The 18562-nt window shown below is 40.3% G+C and overlaps 1 protein-coding gene across 4 annotated transcripts in view; it reads right to left on the bottom strand.

The window, feature by feature from the left end:
• Positions 1-3841: 3841 nt before the first annotated feature.
• Positions 3842-18562, bottom strand: part of NTNG1 (netrin G1) — a 289692-nt gene continuing 274971 nt past the window's right edge. For all 4 annotated transcript variants that reach the window (XM_014520830.2, XM_006025634.3, XM_025206492.1 and 1 more), the window contains one exon: positions 3842-6565. In XM_014520830.2, coding sequence (XP_014376316.1) covers positions 6339-6565 — 227 coding nt within the window. In that variant the 3' untranslated portion in view covers positions 3842-6338. The remainder of the gene's footprint in view (positions 6566-18562) is intronic.

Below are 18562 nucleotides of genomic sequence, written 5' to 3'. Positions count from 1 at the left end.
AAGCTGGTTCAATAAAAGAAATCCTTGCCTCTTGCACATTTACTAGACAAAGACAGGCACAGAGAGTCAGAGTATAAATTATATTGCATGAACAAGTAAAATATTCAGCTGAAATAGCAAAGTCCAAAATAGCTGTTCAAAAATAGAGAGAAAAAAAACTACACTCCTCAGTTACTGCTCACTTTAATCACAAATGGTGCATTTCCAATTATCATAATTTACCAATATGCACAGAAAACATTTGCTGTTGCATTTTGAAACACAGTAAAATTTCTGTTATCCAGTACTTCACCAACCAGTCTATTAACTGGAGTTTCCGGCCAGCTAGCCAGACACGGGGGGGTGAAGAGGGCAGGAAGCTTGCATGCCGCTGCCGCCACCCATCATCCTGTGCTGCCGCTGCTCCATGTGCACCTGCCCCCACACTCTGCGTTATCTGAAAACCCTGCCCGGTTATTTCAGATAACCAGAGTTTTTACATAACTGGGGAGTCCCCTTACCCTGGGGATGCCAGATAACAGAGATTTTACTGTATATTGTAAGTCTCCTTTGCTATGCCCAAAACACACACACAGATCCCAATAAAAAACTGTAACCACTTTTAAGATGTATCTCAATAAGCTTATGAAAGGGACTATACGGCTTTGTTGTCTGTGATGGCAAGGGTCTGAACCTGACGACCCAACCTGTCTCTTCCAGTCATGGGCTGTTATATTCTTCCTAAAATGAAGCATTCACTTGGTGTTCATCTTTCTTTTTGCGGCCCATTTTCCGACTTAAAGCCCAATGCTTGTTGCCAGAGTTCTCCTCTATGTGCTTCTTTGGCAAGGCATATATTATAGTGCTCGTTACAAAATGGAAACTAGCAAAATAGATTATGAGAAAGCAAGTTGTTAGGAGCCTTCAAGGTCTATATATATACACACACAGAAATCTGATATACAATACATACATACATAAATATATATATAAATCTGATATACAATACCTACATATATAGAGAGATACCTATAGACATTGTATATCAGATTTCTCTGTCTTCCATTTCTGCTACAAACTTTTTGGATCATGCTTGTCACACTCATCTGAAAAGAGCCTAATATATGTTTGGTTATACATGTGTTCATCACCATTTGTGATTAATGCACAAGCATTCATTATACTAGTGAAGTAAAAGGTAGAGCACAAGTTGGGGATTTTTATCACATGCTGATGGTGTATTCAGTGGATAAATTGAAGTGTGATGTGTTTTCCATTTTGCTCAGGGACATGCCATATGGTACAAAACGCTGCAATTCTCACACATTTTGCATACGGAATTTACATGCTTTTCTGCCTGTCGAAGAGTTAATCTGATAAATATAAAATATGCCAGATTTTCAGTATCAGATTCTGCTTTAGTGGATGCATTTTTGCATCCATAAATAATTACTCTTAAAAATTTTCTCTGGCAATGAATTCCTGGAGCTAGGATTAGTAATGATATCTATGAGCAAACATGAAAACTGGTTGAGACTTGGTTGAAAATCTGGTCCCAGGTATTTCATGAAAAATATTGATCAAATTAATTATCTTGCTGGTGAATGTATGGATAAAGGAATCTAGTTATACGCCTGTGCAAATAGGGAAAACAAAAGTCCTGTACTCACTGGCTGCAGCAGCGGTGATTGGCAGATGAGGCAGTGGGGATCACTCCTCCCCAACCTGCTTGGCACCCGCATGGCAGATGCCTCATGGCACAGGTGGAGTGTGGCTTGGCAGGGTGCTGTGTGCTGCCAGGGAGCTGGGGCTGCTGCAGCTGAGCACTGCTAGGCTGCGGCTGACTGCTTGAGCCACTTGAATTCCCAGGCAGTGTACAGTGCCCTGCTGAGCCATGCTGCACCCACGCTATGGTGCAGCTGCCGAGCAGGATGGGAGGCGATCCCGGGGGGGGGGGGGGGGGGGGTGGCTCCTAATAACCACTGCCAGAGCTGGTGAGTGTGGGGCTTTTTTCTTTTTTAAGTGCCAGGAGGATGGGCCAGGTTGGGGGATGGGACTGGGCAGGGCAGCCATGGAGGTTTCTCCTGTGGCTCCTCTGGCTGTGCCTGCCTCTGCCCCAGCAGGGGAGCCGCGGGGGCTATGTTCTACGGCCGCTTGCCCAACCAGCGTGGGGTGGGAGGAGGGGGCACAATGCAAATGCAGCTTGCTCTGGGAGGAAGCAGGGCAAAGCCCCCACTCCCAGTGCTGCTGTGCCCACTGGGGGAGCAGGGGCTCTGCCCTGCCACTGCTTGCTAGTTGGTGCGGGGGGTGTGGAATGTGGGCACAGTAGCACTGGAAGTGGGGGCTATGCCTTGCTGCTGCTTGCCCTCTTCTGCCTGGAGTGAGCTGTGCCCTCATCCGGATCCGGATGCAGTAGTGCTGGGAGCTGAGCCCCTGCTCCCAGCGCTGCTGCATCTGGATCCTGAGCCCCCACTGGATGGGCAGCTTGTGCCAGCCCCAGCCCCAGCCCCAGCCCCAATTCCTCCCTTCCCTATGCCTCTTCTGGATATCAGCAGTATTTTGCTGACAGAACAATTTGGGGGCATTTTGGTGGCAGGGAGAATTTTATAGAGGGTTGCACATGCAGCAGTAGCAGCAAGAAGCAGCACCAGGACTAGCCCACCTTGGGATTGAGCTGCATTATTTCAGCCTGCAGCTTCAGAAAGGTTGCTAACCCCTGACATGTTGCCTTAGAGTTATCAGCAAGATATAGACACACACACCCATGGTTCCCATACTATCTCATATTAAAACATAAGATCAACTAGTATGAGAGGCCAATGAATTGGGTTAAACAGGCTTTTTATGAATTTACAAGAACATTATACTGCATATCTGTATAATGTACCTCTTGGAAGAAGAGGCTGTAACCCAGCCATATGCATGAGTTGCACCCTTTTCTGGTATTAAAGACATGTGGATCTACAACCAGAACTGAGTCCCTCATTAGCAGTAGGGAAACAAATTTGGCAAACCAATTCAAACTATACTTGTGCGTTAATTTTAAAATCATACTAGTGCAGACTGTGATCATGCAAACTAAGTAAGGCCAAACCAAGAGTTGGGCTGGAAATCTTTAACAAAAGTTAACATAGTACAGTAATTGAGGCTGGTGTTGCACTATACCCTTCGGTTCAAGACTGGGGGTTCAGTATGTGGATGTAACTACTATAACTTAAATAGCACCTTAAATGCAAATCATTTTAAAAACATGCACAGAAGCATTAACTGTATTCAAAAAACTTTACAGTATGTTGCTAGAAGTGCATTTTTTCAGATGAGGATTAAAACAGCGGTAAGAACTATGTGTGGTCATTGAAAGATCATCTTTTGCAAGTAGCATCAGTTCTGGCCATTTAAAAAGAAAGTGTAATTACATTCTGCTTCCCCAACTCTCCCAGAGGCTTCAATGGGAACAGCTGAGCATTGTAAAAAAAAAAAAAAATCTCTCCGTGTATATATGTCTGTGACCTATATCTATATATAGCGTGCACATGCAAGCACACACATTCTTGGAGTATTGTTGCACAATTTATACTTAGAATTTTCATGAACTGCAGTTCTCTTAAAGTACGCATACTTGAAAACACAAAGTTTGAAAAAAAGTGTAAAGAAAAATTGTTTTCCATTGAATGCAGATCTAAAATTGTATTTTCATTGAAAGCAAGTTGACCTAGATAGTGAAATGTAGAAAAGGTATCTAAAGGTAAAGAGCTAGCTAAGCATGTATTCTATGTACTTCCAGATGAGCATACCCACACGAAATCGAAATACAGATGAACTGATTAAGGTATGATATTCATTTTACTTTAGCATTGGGTGGCAGAGTCTCCCATAAGCAAACGTGCAAAACATGTCTTCAGAGAACTTTTACAACATCTCAAGTGCATAACGACAGTTAAAGTGCATCCTTTCTAATAATGACATGGTCTACATTTGGTATGTACTAATAAACTTTAAGACAACTTAAATTCCACATTTTAATATTAGAAATCCATTTAATTATAAGTAATCTTCATCTCTGTATGCCACCTGTATTTGCATTTATATTCTGCAGTGAGACCGCAATATAATTTTTTGTTTATTGTCATGGGTATGCTTCTACTGTAAATCTACAATTTTATGTAGGCACTGCTGGCACATGGCCAAACCCATGATTAAGTATCTTATACAGCACACCAAAAGAAAATGTCGGTATGAGTAAAAAATGTTCCACATGCAGGGCTAGGATGTTAGCCTGAACAAGTATTATCTGTTTACTTGTATTGACATCCTTTGTATGGGCTCTTTTAGAAACAAAACTGAGAAAAATGTTCTCCCTCCCTGCCCCAGCATTTCTATGGGTATTTACTAGTTTACTGGAAAACTATTTATTAGTTTACTGGTTTTTATTTTACTTGGAAGTAGGGAAGCTATCAAAATAATCTAGTTTACAAAACTGTAGTCTATTCAACACGAAGGAACAAGAGTCCAGGTAGAATATATTGATTTTAAAAATGCTGCCTGTGTAGATTAATTTTCTTTTATAGGCTATTACTATTGGTAAAATATTTACACTGCACATGCCAAATATTGCTTGGAAATGAACATATGTGCTGCTATTACTTTTTGATTTTCTTTGTCTTTGAAACACTGCTGTGGTGTTGGGTTGCCTCCACTTTTCTCTCTATTCCTTGTTGTCACACACACTAATTGGCCTAATAACAGGCAAAACCAAGAATTTATTACACCTTGGGCAATACTTAAAACAAACTTTATTTGCTGGAGCAGCACTTTTTATCTACTTGCTGCTGTATATTTTGACACTCCCTCTAAGTGCTAAATTTGACTTTATTAAAAGTTAAATCACCAAACTCCCTTTTTGTGATTGCTGCTGCTTTTGCATTTTCTGAGGCAGACTTGTACATATATAAACATTTCATTTTAATGAAGCTTTAGGAGATACAAATTTAAGCCATGACTATAAGTTCTTCATTACTGTCAATCTAAAAGCTGCATGAATAAAAAATAATAATAAAAATAAACCCACAATCCTAATACTTTGAAAAAGTAGCCTTGGGATAATAACAGTGACCTGAGAGAATAATGGTAGGAGCTGGGAGCTTAAATATTGTGTGGTGGGGTGGTCCTTGGAGTTTTGTATATTTTTCTAAATATCTAGATATTTTTGGGTTTAATGGTTTGCAAAAGGAAAAAAAAGTGTTAGACTTCACTGCAAACTGCATTCTGCCTTTTAATTTACATTTTATTCATATAGAAGATGGTAAAATGATCAAGGAAAGTGTTTCCTTTAAATAGTTTTTAAAAAACAGCAATGCAAATCCCCTGAAATTGTTTATGCAGGAATTTTTATTCTTTTAAATCTTCCAGTGTTAAAGCAACAAGAAAACATTTAGAATGTCCTTTGGTGGAATCTTATTACACTTGTTATATATGTAAACTGATATTCTTTGATGCCAGCACGTTGCCCATACAGAGAAATCTCTGCACAATTAAATGAAAGGAAAAAAAGGACCAAATAAAAAGTAATATTTTTTCATATCTGATTAGAATGAAATACATTAACAAATTGTCTGGTAACACAAATTGGCAATAATACAAAAAATCTACATTGTACATTAGTTCAAGAAAAATAACTTCATTTGAATACAAAAGGATAAATACACTTTTGTCCTATAGCCACTCTTGTACAATAGGTGAACACAGCATCTTAATGATGCAGTGCTGCTAAGATATACAAGGATATGACTGGCTTGAGTTTTATTGAGGGGGCTGTTACACGTGTGCATCACTAACATCAGACAAAGAAATCTTTCAACCAACAAGGGTTACAGAGCAACATTCACTAAAGCACAGGTTGGAAAGGATTCAGGGATTGAAGCAGGCCAATATGGCAGCTTGAACAGATTTCCTTATACCCACAATGCACTGACAGCAAAGAATGCCTCTATTTGGTTGGTCCACACACTGGGCAGAGGTACAGTAGCGCACCATATTGGAGTAGCAAATGTTTTTATTTTCCATTTTGGGGGCTGTCAAAGCCTTTTCAATCCTGTGTAAGCTTTGCAGCTGGCATTGTGATTTGCAGTAATAGAATTGGCAGCTGCTAACTTGTCTTGAGTCAGAAATTAACAGTCTTGACTCAGAGCGCTGTCCACAATTAATTAATATGGCTTAGTTCAGTTAGGCCTTCTTACTTTATATGTGGTTTTTTCTGTTTCTTTTTTATTTTAGTAGCAAATGCTTGGATTCTATTTTGCTTTCATGTGGCACATTCCATTTGAAGCAGTCTGAACACGATGCCATCGACCATATGGGGTCTAGAATATGAAAAGTCCAGTTACTCCTAGTAGAGCAGTCAGCAGTAATAGAGGGCCATGTGATATTGCCCTCTGGGCCGAATTTTGGTTGCAGCCTCCTGGATCCCTTTCACACTTCAACTTCTCACATAAAATGCCAGTATAAGCTGGAGGGCACTGGCATCGCACGTTGTTGATGCATGTTCCTCCATTCTGGCAATGTAGTAGTTCATTGTCACATACATTTTCTGCAGGATTGAGGGAAAAGAAAAAGAATAGCAGAATAAATTTAAGTTCAACTGTTAAAGACAGCTTATAACTAAAAATAAATCTATTGGCTTCCCCCCCATTTTGAAATGTAAGCAATATATGCGTTTCCAGTTTCTGAACAACTGCAGTTGAGCCTTTTTTATATTAGGTATTTTTTCATATATATTCTTTAATTTTAGAGAACATTATAATTCATTTCAAACTACAAAGATACTTAATACCTGCTGTTTTTCAGTGTCTTGATTTTTATTGTTATTGCTGAACTGGAACGCTAGATAAGTGCATTCTTTGAAAGGGGCAACAAGTACTCAAGAAGCGCAGAGCTCTTGGAAAAGATTAATGGCAATTAAAAATGCAACGTGGCTTTGCTGAAATGAAAAGAACTCAAAGAAATCAGCCCCTAATATTGAATAGCTTTTACATATTAATGTACTGGCAGATAAACAAAAAGGCATGAGGTGGGTATAGCATAGGTAAGTCAGCATGCTCTTAGATGGATGTTAAATGGCTTTAGTTGCTTAAATGCATGCACCATGTACTTGTGGGAACAGAGAGAAATGGTTACATTCCATTACAAGTTCAGGTACTTCTTAATTGCATACATTTATAACCAGTGCTTAGGTTCCAGGGTAATAAGGACCTTAGAAATATTTAAGATAGATAAAATAAATCATCTACTGATGATAAAGAAATAGGAATGGAAGGGTCAGTGTCAGGAATTCTAGACTTCCAAAGGTAGGTTTTCCTACGATATTTTTAAAATCATTTAACATTTTTCTTTACATTAATTAGAATTAATTAGAACAGTGTTCATTGAAACACTCCTATTTGGTTATATATATGAATTGTCACATTCTTGTGTCAGTCTCAATTTTAGTCTAGGTTATTTTTATCAAGTAGAATACTATAGATCAGTGGTGCTCAACCTTTTGGCCTTGCAGGGCAGATGAATGGGGCAGGGCTAATCCGCAAGTCCAATTAAGCCCACACGCCAGGACTGGGCACTGGGGCCCATCACCTTCCCACTGGGATTGGTCCCCAGGGGGCCTGCTACTGCCCTGTCCAACCAGGATAGGTCTTCAGGGAGAGGCAATAGCCCCATCCCACTGGCCCAGCACCCTCCCCCTACCCCCCCACATTAGGATTGGTCCCTGGGGGTCTGGCACTTTCTCCTTCCAGCCTAGCACACTGGGGCTGGGTCCCAGCAGCCCCTCCTGCCCCCCCTCAACTGGGATTGGGCCCTGGCTCCGGACCAAGCTGTCCCCACCGCAAGATCCCAGTGGCTCTGGAGCAGCCCCCTGCCCTGCTCTGTCACGTGCCATGGTGATCCCAGCCTTGAGCCTTCACAGCACAGTTGCGGCTGGGGTCTCCATGGAGACCGGCCCCAGCCATGCGGGCAGGGGCTGCTGGGAAATGGAGTCTGGCTGCCGGCCGGATGGGCCATTTTGCCCACCCCTGGATTAAGGCTTGAATTTCAGAATGATGCATGTGCTTGGGAGCATTCAGCTATGGTGAGCCTGTGTTGTGACAGGAAAGACTCAGGGATAATTGTGTTTTTTGGTTTTTTTTTCCATTCTGCCTTCCTAAAATGAGGTGGATGTTTTATTTGGAGCGTGTCATATGCAAGGAAGTATGATACTTAGATGTCTGCCTTCAGGTAAAGGAAATATGAGTGAATTTAGAACGGTGGTTCTCAACTTTACTAGACTCAAGACATCACTCTGAAAAAGTCAGCTCTTAGCTTTCACTCATCTCTTGACTACAGAAAAATAACTTAATTTTTCTGCTGCAAAGATGTCAGAAAGACCACAAAAGGTCAGAGTGTTTTTGATGCCATTGATTCCTAGTCAAAATCTTTGGGTTTATTTTGTGAAGTGGATAGAGATGTTTGCACAGACAACAGTGCTAATATTGGGCAGCTGCAGCACCTAGGTTGAGAATCACTAGTCTAGAGTAAGGTATGCAAGATCTGGCTCTATAATTTATAATGTTTAAGCATGTAACATCCAGGGAACACCTGAAGGAAGCAGAATAGGGAAACATAATTTTTCCACTGCCAAGTTTGCTAATTGTTGTTTCCATTCCTTTAGCAATTTAAAAAATATTTTATTATTTTAATATGAAAATATTATATATACTAAGTTTTAACTGAGACCCAGATGTAATTTTGCATAACTTAAAAATCAGTGGATGTGTATGATGATTTATACCAGCCAGCAACATGGCTCAAAGCACTTTTAAAAGAGATTTCAATTTGTTATAAGCCGAGCCACGTTAATCTTAGAAATCTCATTTGTGCATCCAAATGAGTCAAATAATAAGCATGGAGCACTTTCTCCACAATATGTAACAATATAAAGTAACCAAAAAGCAACAGCTAAACACGTTTCTCTTTTGCCACCTTTTCTCTGTGATTCCTTCAGTTCTGATGATATCTTTTATAATCCTTTGATAGATCACAAAAATGCAGCCACAGTTTCTGATTAGTTAATATCACAAGTGAACATTAAGGTACAGCAAATGTGGTATGTTCGGGACATTATAAAGAAGACAACCATATGTCTGCATTTTAATGTTCTGTACTGTAGCACATTAAATACTTCCAGTCAGGCTATACCACACACAGTGATGCCAAGTCTAGAGAGTAAACCACATTTTTAAATATTTAAAGTAATATCTTTTTTGGTTACTACTCTTATAGCTCACACGCTGTATAGATATTTAAACTTGATCTTACAATTCATTTAGTGCCAACTTGATCACAGCAATACGCAAAGGTCATATATAAGCCCTGTTTAAATGTAAAGCTGTTGAGCTTTGCTTATTCTAATACAACAGGTTTCTGGTTGGGATGTTTCCTTTGATTTGGGCAACAGCAATGGTGAAATATCTATTCCATCAATCCTGAGCATTGCTTGGCTTGAATAATTGAGTGGAAATCAATAGTTAATTAAATAGTCTTTTTTTTTTATAGTGAGATCTTGTTTTCTTTATGTTTGGTCCTGAATGCAAATGAGATCTTTACTAAAGTTTGCTTTTTCCAAGTAGCCAATAAAACAAGTTTATATTTCCAATTTTCTGATGTGTTTTGTTTGTTTAAAAATATTATGAGAAAGATGCTCTGATTTTTAAGAAGGCGTCATCTGAAACTGATCTTGTGCCCACAGTTCTGTGAGCATGGATTACTGCGGGGGCATTTCACAGTACATTTGCAGCTAATTCTACTTGAGCTATAGACCAAGTGAAGTAGCTATTGTGAAACACCCTCTCTATAATTTGTCTATGCCATATCAACGATGCTGTTTTTCAAATTTGGCCTGATAGTTCTAATTACTTAAATATCGTAAAAGAATGTGTGGATACAAGTCTTCATTTTCAGTGTTTCTGTGTATTCACAGAAATGCATACAAATGCACATGAAAGTTGAAAGAGGCATAATCAAATGATTTAAGTGAAGGACTACAAGTTAGAAATGTTGGAGTTTCTATCTAACTGCTGTCACTAACTTCTGTATGAACCTGAAAAGCCATTTCACCTCTATTCCTCAGTTTCTTCTTTCATAATACATGGAAAATTTTAATAAAATTGTATTGTGTTTGTCAATCTTATTTTCTTTGTGGCGTTCTAACTAGCTCTTATACCGTTATCCATTTTACAGCCAGAAGATAGGGAAGCATGGCACCTTAGGGCATCTATACACGTGATGGAGCTCTGCTCTAACACGTGCTAATAAGCATGTGTCAGAGCAGACTTGATTAATCAAGTCTGCTGGAGTGCGCTAATTAGCGCACTCCAGCAGGTTCTGCATCATGCATATTCAGTGTCCCAGTGTTTCAAATGGCGGCTGGGGCACTTTAAAGCTTGTTGAATGAGCTTTAGTTGAAGTGCCCCCTCTGCCATTTTGAAGTGAGGGACACTGAATACACGTAACCCTGCAGGAACTTTAGTTAGAGCAGCTCTCAAAAGTTGCTCTAATTAAAGCACCTCCCCCTCCATCCCAAAGCACATGTACAGATGCCCTTAAAGACTAACTGCCTCTATACTTTAAAGTGGTGAATAACCCCTTGCTTGCACAGAAAACTTTTTAGGATTACAGACACTGTAATGTCAATAATTACAATAACGTTGCAGTTATTATTTATGCTGCTATTGCATTGAAACATGCATAACTTCCAGCTAACATGTGCAGCATGTAATACAAAACTAGATCTTTGTGTCCATATTTGAATTTTGACTCAAAGCTGATCATTTAATTAAGCTGACACAAATGCTGCAAAGATCAACTGAAGGAGGCGAGTATTTGAATTATAGTTCTGAAAATCTCTGTATATTTTAGCAGTAATGTTATATGCAGTATTTTGCAAAGATGCTTTACTCTGACTTTTGTTTTATTACAAACAAAATTGTTTGTAATAAAATTGTTTTCTTACCTTTATCATTAAAACAAGCAAACAAAAAACTGCTCTAAATGTTATAAACTGAAAAAGGCTCTAATTTTCCTCATTTCTTTTAAACAAATGTTCTGAAAAAAAGTCCTGAAGTAGTACAGTCATTTCTGCAGCCAGAAATGAGTGATATCTAACTTCTTGAAAATTTCTATGATTGGACACTGTGCACCAAAGACAAGCCTGAATAATAAATTTTACTTTCTGTCTTAGTTTTATATCTAAATATTACAACATGTACCTCAGCAACAATCTGAATATCAATTGGGCTTCTTCCTATTAGAAATTGAAAATTAAGCCAAATAAGCAGTGGATTTTTTGTAAAGTTAACAAAAGACAAAGGTGATCCCACCAAGCTTGTGTCCACTTACATTCTTACCTAAAACTGTAAGTCAGGAAACAAATAGTGGAGTAATGAGACACAATATAACTAATCTTAAAAGAGAGAGGTATGTGAGTTGAAGTCAGATGGATGGCACGGTAGAAGTGCACCTTATAGAACAAGGGGGTTCAACCCCTAGGCTATGGCTCAGATTTGACCCCTGGACCTGGGTCATCTGACCCAGGTGCTCACCACAGGTCTGAAAATTTGAGGGTGCGGGAGCAGTTGCTAATCCCCTGCCATCAAGTGTTTGGACTTATGGGGAGCCCCACAGACTGGATAGCGTGGCCCTGTCACTAGATCTAACACATAGGGCAGTGTGGCGCCTAATCCCAGTGTGGGGTGTCAGGGCTTAATCCCTGTGTGCAGGGCCTGATCCTAGCAGGTGGGGAATGGCACGGGGCCTGACCCGGGCATACAGGGACCAGCTGAGATGTGTGGGGCTCACCTGTGGGGCAGAAAGGCCACTGTTATAGACTAACTGAAGCAGAGATGTATAAGCTTTCTGATGTATAGTATCTGATGAAATGAACTCTTGTTTACAAAATGTTATGCATTTCTGATTCAGTTAATTTATAAGGTGCATCTCTACCCTGCCTTAATCTTAAAAGAGTTGTGTGCTTTAAATACCTGCAAATTAGGCTGCAGGTCTCCAACAGTGAAAAGTCATCACATGAATTTCAAGATTAAAAAAAAATAGGATTTGTGGATATCTGCTCCTCAATTCAGAGTGACTGCTGAAACCTCTGATAAGGTGTCTCCATGGCTTTTGCCTTATTTTGATGATGATCTGCATTTTGGTTTACTCAGCTGTTAGTACATGGACTACACCCTTCTTGTGGAATTCTTAAACGGCTGTACCAGCTGGGTGAAAGCCACCTCCAGAAGCAGACACACTTTTCAAGTTTTGCAAATCCTGGAAAAGTTATGCCAAAGTTGCTGAGACACTATTAATTTTCTAATTTAAAATTAGGCATCTTTCAGAAAGTAATCATTAATAAAATACTGACATATTTTGTAGGTTAGGACTTCCATAAATACTGAAAATATGCTTTGATTCAAGTCACAAAATATGCACATTAAATCATTTGTTTGTAGTTTCAAAGTAATTCAAATGCAATTCAATTTAAAAAAGTAAAGCCAAAAGACTAGCCTGCTTCTTTCTGCCAGATCTGGCAGTTGAAATGGCAAGTGGTATATTAGTGGTCCATAGAATTTAGCTCAGATGCTTAATCAAACATATTGAGGATAGCTGATAAATTTTGACAAGTTTATACAGTATTTTGAAGCATAATACATGAATAATTCATTGAAAAATGTGTTTAAAGCTCATGCATTTGCAATAAAAAGAGTTTGTATTAGGCCCACATTTAATTCTGAAATATCAGTAAAGATGATGTGACTATGATTCAGAGAAATATAATAAACAAATTATCTCTTCTTAAAGTGGGGAGAATGGGAACCAAATATGAGTTCTTTGTACTTGTATAGTCTATTAGAGAGCCACTCAAGATACAAGAAAGTAAGTTTTACTCCTTTTTCTGGGACATCTTTTTCCACTTCTATGTTCAGCTTGCCAACTATAGCACCTTAACTGAAAAAATAATGTAGTCGGGTGGGTCAGCACATAGATAAGAGAGAGAACATGGCATTTTTTCAAAAAGAAAGTAAAAGGACTTTTGCCTTCTGAGATCTGGGAAAGGTGATGCTACTGATTTCCTGTACAAATTTAGGACAACTATTGGATTTTTTTTTTGTGCTAGGAAGTATAAATGAGACTATTAAGAATAGAATAGAAAGCAAACCTGTGGCAAAACACAGAATAGTTATTCCTCCCTGAATCTTTCTCCTTTCATACGTCAATTAATCTACAGTTGCACACTTTTTAAATCTTTTAAAATGTTTCAGTCTACTCTCTCTATACCTTCCTCCTTTTTTTCCAAGATGTTTTGTGACCTTTTTCATTGTTACCATATTTACCCAAATCCAAGTCAAATTTTAAATGAATATAGTTTCATAGTTGGTAGGGTTGGAAGGGACCTGAGCAGATCATCAAGTCCGACCCCCTGCCATGGGCAGGAAAGAATGGTCAAACGACCCCGGCAAGGTGATTATCTAGCCTCCTTTTGAAAACGATATGAACCCCCCCCACCAACACTTAGATTCTATATGTGGAAACTTTAAAAAAAATGTTATAATTTTTCATGTGTAGAAATTAATTATGGAAGAGTCATCTTAAATTGATTTCCCCACCACTGCTGCATCGGGGAAAGCAGCAGCAGCAGCAGGGAGGCAAGCAGTGGTGTGGAGTCAGGTTGTGGGGGGCAAGTGGCTTGACTCCTGCCTTCTGCCCCCCACTTTGCCCCCTGATGCCTGTTTCTCCACCTTCTGCCCCTCTGTGCTTGCCCCCCCCCAACTTAGTACCTGTCCCCTTGCCACCTGTACTTTCTTGGTGCCTGTGACCCCCTGGACACCTCCCCCTACCACTTGCTCCCCAGCTTCTCTCTTCCTCATCACCTACCCCCTCTGCTGCTTACCCTCAGTTGCAGCTCCAGCACCTACCTAGCCAGATGTCAGCAGTTGTGGTGGTGGCAGCTCCAGCCCTGGGGCTGGGACTCGGTTGGAGCCAGAGCTGCCACCACTGCGTCCACCGCTGCCTGGCTTACAGGTGCTGGAGCTGTGATTGAGGGTTAGTAGCAGTGGAGGAGAAGGTGACAGGTGGTAGGCAGGGGGTAGGGGTAGAGGCAGTAGGGGGTGTCCATGGGGTGAAGCAAGGGGCCAGGTGGTATGGCAAGGCAGAGGCAGTTGGGGGCCAGATGGTAGGTGGAGGGGAGGCAAAGGCTGTGATTTCCACCTCTGACCCTGGGCTTGGATCAGGGCCAGAGCCATAGCAAATGCCTCCCTGCCCCCTGGCCTAGTACTCAAATTCAAATTAAGGGACTTTCCTCACCATGTTGAATGGGGAAAAGAAACCGCATCTTAAATTTTAAAAAATGAAACTATTTAATATTTCATGAAAACTATAGTTTTCATTTTATTTCATTATTTTTCTTCAGTGTCTTCTCAAACTCCTCCTTTCCTCTCTCTCTCATGTCATCTCCAGGGATCCTGGTTTTCTCTTATGAAAAGGTACTGCTAATCCTCCAAATGCACAAGTTTTGGAGAGTGAAAGCATGGCAGTCATAATGGGGAGTCAGCTTCCAAGTGTTAATGGACTGACAGCCTAGATTGTGCTTACAATCTTGACTTCAGTAGGTTTTGGGTTATGCCCTAGGGATAGTGAATGAGCCAGGAGTAGTTAATTTACCAGGAGTCTAAGGTTGATATCCTGCTCCTAAATGTTACAGAAGTTTTACAACCTATTTCACTGGGCCCAGGATTTCATCCATGGCGAATAACTTGGAAGACATATATACTCATTGGGCTGGGAAACAAGCTTAGCATGGAACACATTTGTCTCATGTACCAGTTGTCTGGTAAAGGATGGAATTTAATGTTATCTTTGGTGAAATCTACTTAGTTTAATTTTAGTGTATTGATATATTTTTCATCCAGAGGAAGGGTTCTATTAGACCAGTGTAGTAATACACACAACCCATGCCCTGGATCTGTCTCACTGACAGTCCCACAGGCTATCAGAAGTTGAGAGAGAGAGGGCTAATAGGGTCCTACTGAGAATTTAGGGTCCTTGGGAACCAATGGATACAGATATCAGTGGTAGGGGGCAAGTAAAGGCTGTACAAATATAGTCTTCGTGCATCTTTCTTCTGGCTCGGTACCCACTGCCACCACTACCTGAATGTGGACCCAAGCCACAACCCATATGTGGACCTCCCACAGGTCCGGATCCAGCCTGGTATGAGTTTGGTGCCCCTGTGTTAGAACATGAGCAGTGGAACCATTATTTATATAAAGCTATCCATAGACAGCTTTAATATATACTGAGGTTGGCTGTATGTGGAACTGCAAACAGATCACTGGAATGCAGTAAAAGCATTAGCACTTTTATTTCATTATACATTAAACAATTTGAGTAAATCAAGCCTGAATATCAGAGGGTTTGCCTTTATAACCCAATATAAAATACACAGTAACCATGCAAAGGCTCTGTTGCATTCTTCTACGGAAGGAATTTTGCCCCACGGTCACATTGGTACAGACTCTTGAGTGTATTTTAAAAACCGTTGTGGCAGGACACTGACCACTGTTGTCCCCCTGCTTTACCTGTGGTAGGTTAGGGTGCTATGCCTTGCAGTTATATAACAGAATTGATTGCATAGTTTTAGTAATAGGTTAGACAAGGATTTGTATGGGATAGTTCTTTTTTTGATTCTATGAGAAACATAACATAACTTACGTTTATAAAATGGTTGTTGAGGAATACGGAGAAAGGGGAAAACATCCACAAGCAAAAAACTCTTGTGTGGACATGTGAACACACACAAACACTATTTTCTAATGGAGTCTCTGCAGACATGGAGGCAGAAGTAAAAATTATCCATTAATGGTCAAATGGATAGCTAGATAGATACCGGTTTAACAGGGCATGCACATACAGAGTTAGCTATTTTTCTTTCTAAAAATATCACATTTTGGAATATCTAAATGAAAATTAAAAAGAACTTGTAAAATTACCCTGCATAACATGCAATGTTTCACAGGTATTCCATATGGCAAAACTGGATGGACCTGGACTTCTCTGTCTTTGTGAAACATCATTGACTTCAATGAGGATCCTACTACAGAGTGGACTTCAGGGTCAGTCGGAGGTATAACTATGAACTTTGGTGCCCTGGGTGGTGACTGCGGGAGAGGCTGGCCAGCACTTACCTCGTGGCACAGGACTGCTGCTGTAGGTCTTCAATGGGCAGTTGTGACAGCAGTGCTGCAGCACTGCAGGCTTCCTAGGGGCTACCATTCTGGTATCCCTTCTAAAATGGTGCCCAGGAGTCATGCATCCTCTCACTCAACCCTAGTTACACTACTGGGATCAGGCCATAGGAAAGTAAAGGCATACTGCAGGTAGTCAGGCCATCATAGCTAAGATATATTGGGTTATTTTTTAGGCGTGACTATTACATTTATCATTTCAACAGTTCTAAAAGGCCTTAATTGTAACTGTGCAATTATTGGTGCTTCAGCTATAGATGATATAATAAAAACTGAATTTTAAGAGTTTAATCTCATCTATTTGAAATGATATATGACTGAAAACTAGCTTCATTTTTTTAATAAGAAAGAAACAAATATTTAGCTTGGGTGTAGTTTTGGGTTATTATTCTGTTTGACTACAGCCAAATTGTTTTTTAAGTTTTAATTTTTCTGATACTCATATCATACATATATATATACATATGTGTGTTTCTAAATGTGTATTATTCTTTCTTGGGGATTGGAGTATGAAAAATAGCTACTGCTTTTCCATAGCAATAACTATTCATAATGATTTTTTTTGTAGTGACACTAATTCACTATTTGCTGCAATGGGACATAATATCACTATTATTACCGTACGACAATGTCAAATCAAGTCCAGGTAGACTTTTTCTGCAAATCTATCAAGATAATATTCCAAAGTTATGACTGAATTAATCAGTGTTTTTATGTGCAAGCTTAAAGAGACACTCTTAGAGTGTTGGGATGATAAATTCTAATGCAAAGATTTCCAATGGAAGGGTGAAACAATATCCTGACTAATTAAGTCTTGTACTTAAAATTGTACTTAAAATTAAGTCAAGGAAATAAAAAGAGAGTTGCATGAAGAGATGCACAGCACCTCCATCTCAATGGGCAAATCTACACGAGAAGTTTACTGCACAGTTGACTAATTAATTGCACAGCAAACATCTCAATGTCTACATGTGCACCTCTATTAGGCTGGAGTAAACTAATTTACTCTGTAGCAGGATTGTACTTGTAAATACAAGTATTATCTTTTTTGTGCAGTAAAAAAAATCTCTGCAGCAGTGTACATGTAGACACTGGAAGGGCTGGCTGGGGAATGGGGGTACCTCAGTGCGGGGGCTGCCTGTTGGCTAGACCCACACTGAAGCTCCCTCATGCCCCAGCCAGCCCCTGTGCAGCATGTTGAGTTGGGGGGAGCAGCTATAAGCTCCACAGTTCATTCATGCCCTGTAATAGCAAGTGTTGTTGCATCCAGTGTGTCTTAAAAGGGCCAACTAAACACTCCCATGAATAGAGGCTGTTTTTTTTTTTAACCAGAACACTGCCTGGGAAAGGGATTGCGTGGACTGTGTAGAAATGTTTTAATTCTCTGCTATGTGGTGAATAGATTTTAAGATAATTTTCATTTTTTTTTTTTTTTTTACTGGCTTTATACAATCTCAGGCCTTGTACATCCCTTCAGTTTGTCCTGGGACCATTGCTGTTCTCCCAGGAGAAACTACGAGTGTATAGATGTTCAGCTCTTTTTCCCCACAGTAAAAAATGGCTGCTGCAGGAGAAAAATAACCTGGGAAGAACCAAGGTTAAATGGCTCCCAGTAGAGTTTCTCCTGGGAGTATGAATATCTGTACGTGCTGCAACTTCTCTCAAAATATAGTCGTCCAGCATTCTCCCCTCACCCCCGCCCAGGATGACAGTGTGTCACTGTTCCAGCAGGGAGTAGAACACACACCTTTCACAATCCCCAAATTGTGCTGCAGAGAAACACAGGCTCACCTAGGGCAGTATGGATCAGCCAATCAGGCCTGCCCTATAAGTGCTGCCATCTGTTGTTAGGCAACTAAGGGAGCCTGAAGAGCATGTTGAAATATGTGCACACCCTCCTCAACCCCCACCACCAATCTCTCCACTCTTCACAGCCCCAGAATTCAAATGTTTGTACATGTGGCTCTGTATAAGCTTTTCTACCAGGAGAACTAACCTGGGAGAATTCTCCCAGGTGTTTCAATGTGTGTACTCAGCCATAGTGTTGATTAGACTCCTGAAGCAGTGGTGATGCACAGGGGGTGCATGTGCACCCCGTCAGCCAGTGTTCCTGGGCGGGGGGGTGGGCAGGCAAAAGCTCTGGTGCTCCCCCTGAGGGCGCTGGCCAGGGAGTGCAATGGGAGAAGTGTTCTCCGCGGCTGATCCCACCAACCTATAAGTGCCAGCCACATGCCTAGAAGTGCCAGGTGCAGGCTGAC

This window comes from Alligator sinensis, unplaced genomic scaffold, assembly GCF_000455745.1.
Source record: "Alligator sinensis unplaced genomic scaffold, ASM45574v1 scaffold535_1, whole genome shotgun sequence".
In the NCBI taxonomy this organism is placed as follows: domain Eukaryota; kingdom Metazoa; phylum Chordata; order Crocodylia; family Alligatoridae; genus Alligator; species Alligator sinensis.
Note: the sequence above shows the minus strand (reverse complement) of the source record. Positions and strands in the feature narration are given on the sequence as shown.